Source organism: Saimiri boliviensis, chromosome 13 (genome assembly GCF_048565385.1).
Source record: "Saimiri boliviensis isolate mSaiBol1 chromosome 13, mSaiBol1.pri, whole genome shotgun sequence".
Taxonomy (NCBI): Eukaryota; Metazoa; Chordata; class Mammalia; order Primates; family Cebidae; genus Saimiri; species Saimiri boliviensis.
In genome coordinates, this window is record NC_133461.1 from 42,550,695 (window position 1) to 42,562,717 (window position 12,023).

At 36.3% G+C, this 12,023-nt stretch overlaps 1 protein-coding gene across 4 annotated transcripts in view; it reads right to left on the reverse strand.

Annotated features, from left to right (window-relative positions):
* Positions 1-12,023, reverse strand: part of GALNT1 (polypeptide N-acetylgalactosaminyltransferase 1) — a 131,443-nt gene that overhangs the window by 45,249 nt on the left and 74,171 nt on the right. For all 4 annotated transcript variants that reach the window (XM_074383579.1, XM_003924730.4, XM_074383577.1 and 1 more), the window contains exon 3: positions 6,542-6,716. In XM_074383579.1, the coding sequence (XP_074239680.1) occupies positions 6,542-6,716 (175 nt within the window). The remainder of the gene's footprint in view (positions 1-6,541; positions 6,717-12,023) is intronic.

Consider the following 12,023-nt stretch of genomic DNA (forward strand, 5'->3'; position numbering starts at 1 on the left):
GCTGGAAGGAAAAGAAAAGGGAAGGGTAAAAGATGACAAAGTAAAAGAGCTGAAAGTCACTGCAGGGCCCCCATCAGCCCTTGTCCTTTCTCTCTCCCAGGAGACAAAGAGCAGCAAGTAGCTTTCCCTGTCCTTTGTTATATTCCACTACAGCCCCTCTCCCCTCTTCACCATTCCCAAGACCCCTTTCACAGGATGGTCTCCATCTCCTACTACCAGTAACCTCACCATCTATCCACTGATCCAGAAAACCCACAGCCTCATTTCCACTTCACTGCCCACTCCCTGTATTCACTCTAACAACCCAAGAAGGCCCACACAGTCTGCCACCCTCTCTGCAGCTCCCTCCTTCCAAATCTAGGCTAAAGAGGTGGGGCCTGAAAGACTAGGCTAGAGGGGAAAAGATGTATCCTCAGCAGTCCTAATAATACTTCTGAAAATAGTTTCCCATCAAAACTCTGTTACAAATGGTGGTTAGAATATTTATGTATATAATCAGTACTGTGTTTCAGGTACATCACAGCTGAGCAAGCTATTTTGTTTTTATGGGAGTATGTATCTTGAATGCCTGATGCACAGACTCCTAGAATGACACTCTGAAGTCAGGAAATGGCCTATGTATGGGTAAAGGAGGGACCAGAAAAAGTTTCTTATATTATTTAGCTGAATCTTATTATGCCACATACAATCTCTTTTCCCAAGTGCATCCTACTTATTATTATTGTAGAACTGAAAAGCAGAAAACAGCCAAGGTGACTATATAGCTCCTAGCTTACCAAAACAAAATAAAATAATAAAATCAAGTGATGTATGGAAGATGATTAGGCAAAATGTACAGTGTACAAATGGCAGCTAGCCATGTCTATGGCTAGCAACAGAAAGAAAGACAGAAAAATGTGGAGACATCAGGTTCTGCAGAAGAGAAGTGATAACCCATGTTTACTTCTTGTATAATATGTTAAAGAATAAAATTCTAAAACTGTATGGAAAGTAAGATTATAAGAACACTAGAAAGAAACTAGATGGAAGAATTAGAGAGAGAAGCAATATTAGGATCCAGAAGTACACCAGTGAGACCCTGTCTCTAAAAAAAGTCCTATTCTATTTATCCTATTTCAGTCCTATTCTATTTATCCTATCTCAGGATACTGGCCTGAAAAGGTCCTGCTGACTTTTTATTAAGTTCCTGAAACTGCATTAAGAGGTTTAAATATATTACCCCACGCATGCTTACAACAACCCTAAGACAGAGGTATTACTCTCCATATTTTATAGATGAGGAAACCAAGACTTAAAGAAATAAAGTAGACTGCTCATGATAGCAGCTAGTAAGTAGCTTATTAGAAACTACAAGTTGAGTCCACAACTTATGATAAAACTTGTACTGCTCATCAATCATCCATATATATGTCAAAAATTACAGTATGAAAGAAGAGCCAATAAAAGAAGAAATTTCCAATTAAGGTGACAATGCATATATAATCCAATGCTCTTCTCCATGTCCCTGAAAGCTACGATTTTCAACATATTCTTTTTCTCCCATTATATTTCATTGGTCACTAGCATTTAACAATGACAACTCAATACTTCATAAGATGTATGGCTACCTGCCAGGCAGTGTCTGGCAATGTTACAAAATTTCTCCTCTGTATACTCTCATTTGGAGAAAATCAACTATGATCTAACCATAAAGTAAATGTAAAGCACAGTGATTCAGAGCACATATTTTGTCCTTGAAACCTGGGTTCAAGTTTCACTTGGGTCACTAACTATATATATTTTGGACAAATCATTTAATTTCCCTAAGTTCAAGTTCCCCCATTTGTAAACTGAGCACATTCCTACTACTTTGCACAACTGTTTGAATATGACAATGTGTATCATACTGGTATATAATAAAACATTCAATAAATGCTATTAAAATTACTTTTTAAATATCTAAGACTATCTAGGATGGATTTGGCTTACTAGATGATTTGAAATCTGCCTTATACCTTCTTCCCTAAGATCACACATTAGAAAAGTTATTCAGGGACTGTTATTTGTATTTAACTCTTCTAAACAGTGTAATAATGTCATTCTTCCCTCCAGTTTCCTTAAGGAAATGTGCCCTTGGAGACTGTGCAAGGCAGCAGAATATTGGCAGACAGGATGATCTGGACACTGCCACCTACACACCAGTTAAGCCCATGTCTTAGAACATAAGCAAGGCTTCTCTGAATTCCAAAAGGTGGTGAAAAAGTTGCACTCTAGGGACCATGCCATACCATTCTTCCTTCACCTTGGGGAACAGGAATGGAAAGCATCTGAGTACCTCTGTCCTGCACAGTTGGGGCATAAGAAAATACTATCTAATATTTACCACTTGGCACTTCACTGTGAATCTACTTTGGAAGTCAGGCAATGAATAATAAAAGGAAAAAAAAGGTAAATCAAACAGGGACTTGTAGCTCACTTCTTGAACAGAGGCCTTCTCTGTATCTTAGATTCCAGGAAGTGTGCAAAGCACTTTACAAATCCTCATAATCACCCTTGTAATTCTCCTTATCTTACAGATAAGGACGGGAGGCACAGAAAAGTCAGGCAACTTGTCCTAAACCACATAGCCAGTAAACGGCAGAGCCAGACTTGGACTTTGCCACTATCAAGATATTAATGGGAAATTTACCCTGAAACAATTTGAAAAGGAACAAGAAAAAATAAGAGTATAGATTGAGAGGCTCTAGCATATGAATATAAGCAGCTCCAAAAGAACAGAGTGGAAGAAATAGTGAAGCAGCAGTATTTGAGATTGCAGCTAGGAAATGTTCCACAATTGAATAATAAGATCAATGCTCACATCAAAAGTACACTATGTGCACTGAACATGTAGATACATAAAGATAAATCCACACCTTGACAATTACAATATACCCAGGTCTTACTACTAAAGGAAAAAAGTATATGGCTTCCAAACCAAGAGAAAAACATGAATACTCAAAACTTTACCAGCTGAAACTGTATCAATTAGAAAGCAGGAAAGGAAGAAAAAAATGAAAAAGATACTAACAGAAAGCAAGATTTATTAGGTCAAACTTTATGAAATTGTCATTTTCATAGGTCAAAAGTGGTTGATCTCAGCAAGAGTAAAAGAACAACATGGAAGCCACAGTGTATTTAATAACATAATATTGAGACACCCCCAATTTTACTTGCACCATGTTCTACTGCTCTAACAGACCAATCTTAGTATAACTTGGAAAGAGACTACAAAGAAGTGGAATACCAGGAGACAAAGATTGTTGGGGACATCTCAGAGGGTATAAGAATTCATAAGACAAAACTGCTAGGAATTGTTGAAGCTGGGTAGTAAATATATGAGGGTTCATTACATTATTATCTCTATTACACATTTGAAATTTTCCATAGTAAAAAGTCTTCTAAAACTTTTTTTTAAAAGGGTGTCAATCAAGAGATGGAGTGAAGATATAAAAAGGCTACTCAGTGGTAATAATAACTCTGTGCTACCTCCTAGGCAGCCTAGTCTCACAGAGGCCCAGCGACCAGAAGGACTATATACTGGCAGCTTTCACAAAGGTGGACTTTGTCAAGTCTGAGGAGTCTTCATCAAGTGTGAAACTTGGTGCACAAGCATTTGTATCACTCCATTTAAACACTGCTCCTAATATCATAAAGTTGTTCAATGTCCAAAAACTGGTGACGTACAATGTACTTAAAAGCTATTCAGTAAAAGAATCTTCAAAAATCATATAAGAGACAAAAGGACATAAATGTTTAATAAAATGTGTTGACAGTGTTGATGTACTTAGGGGAGTTATTAAAATTACAAAGACAATTCTACCAGAAACAATAATAATTGAGGCTCTTGAAGTAAGTATAAGGTTGTTTATAATACAGGCTTCATTTTAACTCTTGACTGTGGAGAGTCTACAGTTTTCTTCAACAATGTTTAAATTGTTCAGGAAAGCAAATAGTTTGTGAAAAATCTAAGATTACAAATTAAGCTTCTCTTGACTGATCTCCACTTAACTTGCTGGATAAAGAGATACACTTCATCTCCTTGGTTTAATTTTTACATGCACAACATTCAACAGTTAACACTATGACTTATTCATGGCTAAGCCATGTAGTAGTAAACTATGATTACTTTTGTTTTCTCTGAACAATTTTTTTTTAAGTTTTCCCTGGAGATAACGCTCATTTAATTTTTTCCTTACTATGGTTTTCTCTGTATTTCAATCCCAAACTTCCCATCAGTTGTCTAAATCTACTCTAGACATTCAGCTGTATCAGGTTAACCTCAATGGCATCTTCTCGAAGTCTCTTCTGGAATTTTCTCACTGGCTGCCATATGGGCTGGTTGCCTCTGTGCCTGTGCAACTCTTAACTCAGGCTCTCCCTTCATCATCATCTGGTCATTCTCACCATTTCTCACACAAGCTGCATCTTCTGTATTTTACACTCTCTTTCTTGTCCTTGTTTTTAAATGGTGGTGTACTATCTCTAGTAACTTCCTGAGAATGGATGCTTGGCAATTCAATGTTTTGAGATCTTGGAAGTCCAAAAATATCCTTATTTAACCTGTACACTTTACTGCAAGTTTGGCTGGATATAACATTTTAGATTGGAAACTATTTTCTTTTAGAATTTTGCTCCTTTGTTTCTAGAGTTGCCGCTGAGAAGTCTGAAGGCAATCTGATTAATAATCCTTTGATTATGATCTGCTTTTGCCTCTTAAGAAACCTGTAAAAGGTTTTCTTTTTTCCTTCAAGGGCTGAAATCCTGTGTTCTGAAAGTTGCAATTTCTTGGAGTGCAGTCTATTTTTATCTGTTGTCCCAAAAAGTTGGTGGGCTTTTAGAATTTGAAAATTTGTGCAGTTCAGTTACAGAAAATTTTGTGGATAAATTTTCTCTTCCCCTATTTTTAAAAATTCTTTTTGAGGCTCCTACTATTAAAATATAGAATCTCCTGATTGTCATTTCAGTGTTCATATAATTTTACTGCTATCCATCTCTTTGGTGTATTTTTTTTTTTAAAAGCTCTTTCCGATTGTCTCAGTGTATCTTTTGACTAGTATCCTATTCTTGTTTTATGGTTGTAATATATTCTCTATTTTGTTTAGGTTATTAGTTATTTCTTTTTATGTGTTCTGGCTTAGTATTTTTGTTTCCTCAAAGTTGCTTTTCTCTGTTGAGGGTTTCCTGAGATGTCTAATATTCCTTGCTTATCTACCTGTTATTAAGAATGGAAGACCAAGAGGCTGAATATGACGCCTAAACACATGAGAAGGACTCATTAACTAGAGTTTCCGTAACGGTGGTCAGGCTGTACCATTAAGTTGGAAACGTTCCCAAGTCAATCAGCACTAAAACACAATTTGTTGGAAATTTAGAACATACTTTTTATTCACATACTATCAGGACCACACTAGGTACTTACCCTTCTCTCTAGGACTATCCAGTTCTGATAAGAAAGATCTTCCCGTCTAGGGAAGGTAAGCTTGGCTGCCAGCATCAAGCAAGGAGCAAGGAGTCTAGGGGTCCTCAGCACAGAATGCACATGTTCATTTACTCTACCTATTTTCCGTACAGTTTCCTTGCTTTTAACTTGGCCTATTGTACTCTAGTACCTTGTATTACCATCTTATTATGGAGCAACTAGACATCTTATTAATATATTGCTGACAGGAATGTAGATTGGTATAAACATTTTGGAAAATGTTTGGTAATCCATGCTAATGCTACATAAATGCATAACCTATTCCTTTCTCTAGTACACAGCAAATAGTAATGGGCTCTTAAGTCTTCCAAAAGACATGAACATGAATGTCACAATAGCTTTATTTATAGTGGTCAAAAAGTAGAAATAATCCAAAGGTCTATCAATATATAAATAAATGATGGCATATTCATATTACAAACCACCATACTGCAGTAGAAAAGAATAAACTTCTGATATATATATATATATATATATATATATATATATATATGAATCTCGAAGACACAAAAAATGGTGGGGATCCACTATAAAAACTTCAGAAAGAGACAAGAGGTCAATACAAAGGCTGTTTAAAGAGGTCATTACAATGGCTGCCTCTGGGGATAGAAGTACTGACTACAAAAAACAAAGGGATTTCAGGGGTGATGGGCTCATTCTATGTCTTGATTTGGCATGTATACGCAGCAAAAATTCAGTGAGCTGTACACTTAGGACTGTGTATTTTACTGTTTCAAGTTACACACAACTTAAATGTAAAAAGTTGAGTATGTGAATATTTTGGTAATAATAAAGTTTAAAAATCCCTTACTAATGCATTAAGATAAATAATTATCTTCCAATGCCTGAAATACATAGTGCTAATAATCAGTAGAAGCTTGAGATATTTCTATCAGCATTTAATTATCTGGTAAGTGGGGTAAGTAGTAAAATAGTGATGTAACATTTGCCTTAAGAACAATCAGCACTAAAGTGCAATATACTGAAAATTCAGAACATACTTTTCATTCACATACTATCAGGACCACACTAGGTACTTACCCTTCTAACCTAACATCTGGTAAAGATCTGTTGAGTGCAATCATCTCACTTGCCATTAAATTGAACTGATTGATTTTAAACATCTCTTTCATCTTTTCTTGATCCTCTTTAGGAATGACGACTGGTTTCCCCATTTCTCCAGGACCTTCATGAGGCTTTTGTACTGGCTCTAGAACTAAGAATAGGAAGACACTTAACATTAATTTCATAGCAATTGATTGATTCATCATTCTGTTTAATAACATTTGTGTTTGAACTGTGCCCTCAACCAGACCCCTTTGCAAGCCTACCCTCTCCCAGGCTGTTAGCCCTTCCAAGGGGCTGTCTTGTCTTCCTCCTCCATACCAGTATCCTGACTCAAGACTTCCTGACTTTGCCCCACTTACCTGGGTCACTGCATGGTGTTGGCTCCCATCTCAAAAACTACTGCCATATTGACCTCCCTAAAGTGCAGCCTTCACTGTTATTCCTACAGCCTCCTAGAGTCCAACTTCTATAATGTGTAATTGAGCCTAATTTTCCAAACCTATCACTTGCTAGGCCTTCTTCTCCCACCCCACAGTACTTCATCTTCCAGTTACCCACCGTTTGACTGGAAGCCTTCCTTCCAACATGCCTCACATTCTCCTGCTTCCACGCCTTTGCTCACAACCCCTATCCATTTCCATCTCTGCAACACCAAATCCCTATTTAGCTTTCCATGCCCAACTAAAATAGCTTCTCTTGCCTGTAGCCTTTCTGAGTCTCTCTATAGTGGTTACTTACTACTCTTGTTTATCATATTATTTCATCCAGGGTTCTTATGTCTCTAACCAATTTCTATCTCTCATTACAATAACTGTCAAACCTGTCTTATGTACTCTTCCCACTAGAATGAGAATTCTAATAAAAAGTAATGCTATCTCTTGATACAGACATAAAAAGACCAATGTGACTGCAGTACTTCCCAAACCTTGTTGCTTATTATATGCTTTTGAGATGTTAATAAATGTCCAAGAAGAAGAGGTTCTAGGATACATTAAATTTGGAAGATGCTGTGTTAAACTTCTCATCTAAAAGGGATGGCTAAAGAATGAGGTGAGGCCAAAAACGGGATGAAAATATATTTTATACATTACTTATTTTTACAGTCTAAAGTTTTATTCTCTTGTAGATTGTTTTTTAGGAATCCTCAAAACCTCTCTAAACAAAAATAGTGACATCAAGGCAGCAGAAAAGCCACCTCTCTTCAGTCAGGCTTCTTCTGTGCAAAAACAGGACTAGCTGGTAAAGCTGACTTTAGGGTGATTGATTCAGACAGTGGTACAGAGCCACCTACCAATACCAGAGTTGCAGGATATGAAACTATCATTGTGTTCTCAACCACGTCCACAATTTAAAAATCGATTTGAGAGAATGATGAAGAAAAAACCCGTGCATTAGTTTTCCCCTGCTTTCAGAATAAACTGTGATTTTATAAGAAACATTAAAATAGAAGAAAATTAAAGTTATAGGAAACTCAAGTAACACAATTTTTAAAAACCAGTCCTGCCTAATGTTTGTCCAGTAAGTAAGCTCCTTAAATATAAGGGTTGGTAGAATTTTTAAAAATTCTCAATGACAAAAATTATCAACAAGTGTAATAAAAACTATAATACAAGTACAGAAGTATAATGCTCCATATAAAATAAGCCTTTAAAGCTTTAAAAGTCATAAATTGTAAAACTCATAGAGTGATTTCTACTTATCAGTCTCTGAAAATAAAAAATCAATAGATTTTGTGACTGGTACATCAGGGGTCAAAAGGAAGGAGCAGGATCCTGAGAGTAACAAAGATCTTTTGTGGATGGCACAGATAACATAAAGAGTAGGTGGGAGACATCTAGTGGCCCTGATTATAAATATCCTTCCATTACTTGTTCCCTATTTTAGTATAAAATGATGCTTTATAGAAAAATCAAAATAGAAACATTTTCATGCTGCCCAGTTTTTAAATGAAAAATATTAACATACACATACACCATCTGTGTTTTTGTTTGGGGGAAAAAGATCCTCAATCTGATCAAGCCTCCAGACCTAATTCACAAGAAATACAGGGGGCAAAGGGACATGACACACAATTAAAGGGATACAATTCCTGACTGCAGGAAAGTGGAAAAGAGAAATACCTCAATTTCTTGAACAACAAACAAAACAGGCGGAAGGAAGACAGAAAGAGGTATCCATGCCACAAAACTAGACAACTCTTGAAGCCAGAAGATGGGTATCTGAGAGTTAAAAAAAAAAATTTTTTTTGAGACAGAGTCTTGTTCTGTCACCAATACTGGAGTGCACCAGCACAATCTTGGCTCACTGCAACCTTTGCCTACCAGATTCAAGCAATTCTCCTGCGTGAGCCTCTCAAGCAGCTGGGATTACAGGTGCACACCACCATATCTGGCTAATTTTTGTATTTTCAGTAGAAACAGGGTTTCACAATGTTACTCAGGCTGGTCTTGGACTCCTGACCTCAGGTGATCTGCCCTCCTCAGCCTCCCAAAGTGCTGGGATTACAGGTGTGAGCCACCGTGCCTGGCCATAATTTTCTATTCTATTTTTGTTTCTGTTTGAGAATTTCCATGGTGGAGGATGAGTATTAAGGAGGACTGGAGAAATTATTACTGTAAGTACTACAAAATATAAACTTAATTGCTTATTACATAAGAAACTATATAACCAGAAACTTAAAGTTGGTTTTGAGATCTTAAAGAATCAGGCAAAAACTGTACAGCATATACAATCCTGCTGATGCACTATTTTGCACATTTTATCATCTGGTATTTACTAATAATCTGAAAATCTAATATAGTGCCTGCATTATATACTCTAACCTACTGTTACATATGAAATTTCAGAGCCACATTTAAAATTATCTTTAAACAAAAGTTGTATGTCTACCGCACGATTTAGAGAATCTACCACAATACTCTATCGATAAGTAATTACAATATCCTACAGAATTAAGTGGACTATTAAACTAATTGTCTTGGCAAATGGTCCTGTATGAAATGCATGTGGTTAGTGAATATATTTTTATTATTAATGCATTTACAGTATTAGAAAGCAATTTAAAAAATGGTAGGCATTAACTTTCCATGTACTCTACTGCCAGTCTTCTATGTATATTAAAAGTTAGTTCTGTGAAAATTTTTAGAAAGAAACTGAAATGAGTTTGGATGCCATTTCATGAACGGAAGAAAACATATTTGCATAAAATTTTACAAGCAGCTCATTTCTAAGAATGAAATCAATTTGACAAGTGAGGGACAAAGGTGTTATTCCAAAGTATTATATGATAACAAACATATTTTATTATATATTTCAGTTAAGTTTCATTTACATAACACTGTGGACAAGTATCATGTTTTAGAAAAGGTATTTACCAAGAAAACTATAAGTTCACTATGAAAGCCTCCAAATAAGATTAACATACACAAACCACATGACATGCCTTTGAATACACTTTAAGGTATTTTTCAAATTTCTTATATGTGTTTCTCTCATGAAAGTAGAATAAAGAGGTATAAAGTTTTATGACTACTTTTTGGGGTAAATATACTAATAAAAGCCTAAAATAATTTCTCCCAAACGATTTTCTGATCTTACTATATGATTAGCCATCTTTGCTGTCCTTATGCACTATATTTCACTATTTAAAAATGTTTTCTCCTACATTTTAACATCTCTGACACTGCGACGTGGCTCACAATGGTAACTGGAATGTTTTCACTTTTACAGTGGTAAACAGAACATTCTATAAACAAAGGTATGTAAGATGCAATAAAATGCAGCATATTATCTGATTTTTTAAACATCAAAATATCATTTATAACTTAACTCACTGGTAACTCTCTGCTACTTTGACATCTCTGTCAATTTCCAATTTCATGTTTAATTTACCTGTGCTGCATATATAAAAATCAACACTTAAAAATTTGTCACAATATTTCTTATAGCATTTATTAGTAATATTTTAAAGTTTTTTTTTTTTTTTGAGACGGAGTTTCGCTCTTGTTACCCAGGCTGGAGTGCAATGGCGCGATCTCGGCTCACCGCAACCTCCGCCTCCTGGGTTCAGGCAATTCTCCTGCCTCAGCCTCCTGAGTAGCTGGGATTACAGGCATGTGCCACCATGCCCAGCTAATTTTTTGTATTTTTAGTAGAGACGGGGTTTCACCATGTTGACCAGGATGGTCTCGATCTCTCGACCTCGTGATCCACCCGCCTCGGCCTCCCAAAGTGCTGGGATTACAGGCTTGAGCCACCGCGCCCGGCCTCTATTTTAAAGTTTTTAATCATTGGAAGTTTTTTCTATAAACCATGTTCTCCAAGGCATCCTAATGTTTAACAGTTGAAATAATTCCCGGCATAAGTACATGAAAAGTTGAATCATTAATGTTTTAATGATCTGAAAATGTAGTGCTGACATGAAGAATCAATTACTACTTGAAACTGCATCTGTAAAAATCCTGAACACTCTATATAATACCCAAATCCATAAAGTGAATAAATGAGCTAATTTGGGAAAGCAGAAGAATAGTAAAAATATTCTTAGACCATAACCCCCACTACCCTTATTCTCTCAAGGGAGCCCAATCTAATCTAGCAACAGAAGAATTCTGCTACTTTCAGATAGCCTCAGGTATAAAATACAAGTATAGACCTATAAGACAACTACTCAGAGAAAACAAACCCCTTTGGAATCACCGGAAGACTGACTACTATCCCTTGAGGTAGGCAAGTAACAATACAAGAATCTTAGAAAACTCTTTTAAGTACAGCAAATCAACAACAATCTTACAAGAAGCCTTCATAGCATTATCAAAAGGAAATCAATCTATTCTATTCAAACCTAGGAAACCGTTTTTCACATCATAGAGAATAGAATTTGCTAAATTTCACCAAAATCAGAGCTGTAAAGTAGAACGGTCAGAAATTAGGTGCTTCCAATACTGAAACAGTCACTCTGGATGCCATACTGCTCAATGCTTTTTTGCTGTTGTTTTGGTTGTTTGGTTTCTTTGCTTTTTGGTTTTCAAATGCCATAAAAAACAAAGATCCAGGAGGCACTATGTGTCCTATCAAGGGAGACTTCCAGGTCATGAAATGTGCATGCTAATTCCACTAAGAAACTTGGCATCCTTGGTGCCAATCACCCATTCCCTCTCCCTGATCCTCTTTAGTAAAAAAATCTCTTCAAAGGCACCACAGCAATTTGCCACTAGCAGAACCTTAATAACTCTGGGCTCTGAAAAGACTTAGGACCTCTCAGCAACCACTGCACTGAAACTTCATATCAAAGCAGATTTTTCACACTGTTGCTTATTAGCATCAACTGTGCTCTTCCCCAATCATTTTCTCGCCTTAAGACTACTATGGGCCTCAAAGATCATCTCCCCTTAGCTATATACTTCCCCTCCCACCTACTGCTCAGCAACTTCTCTCATGCTCCCATTACAGACAT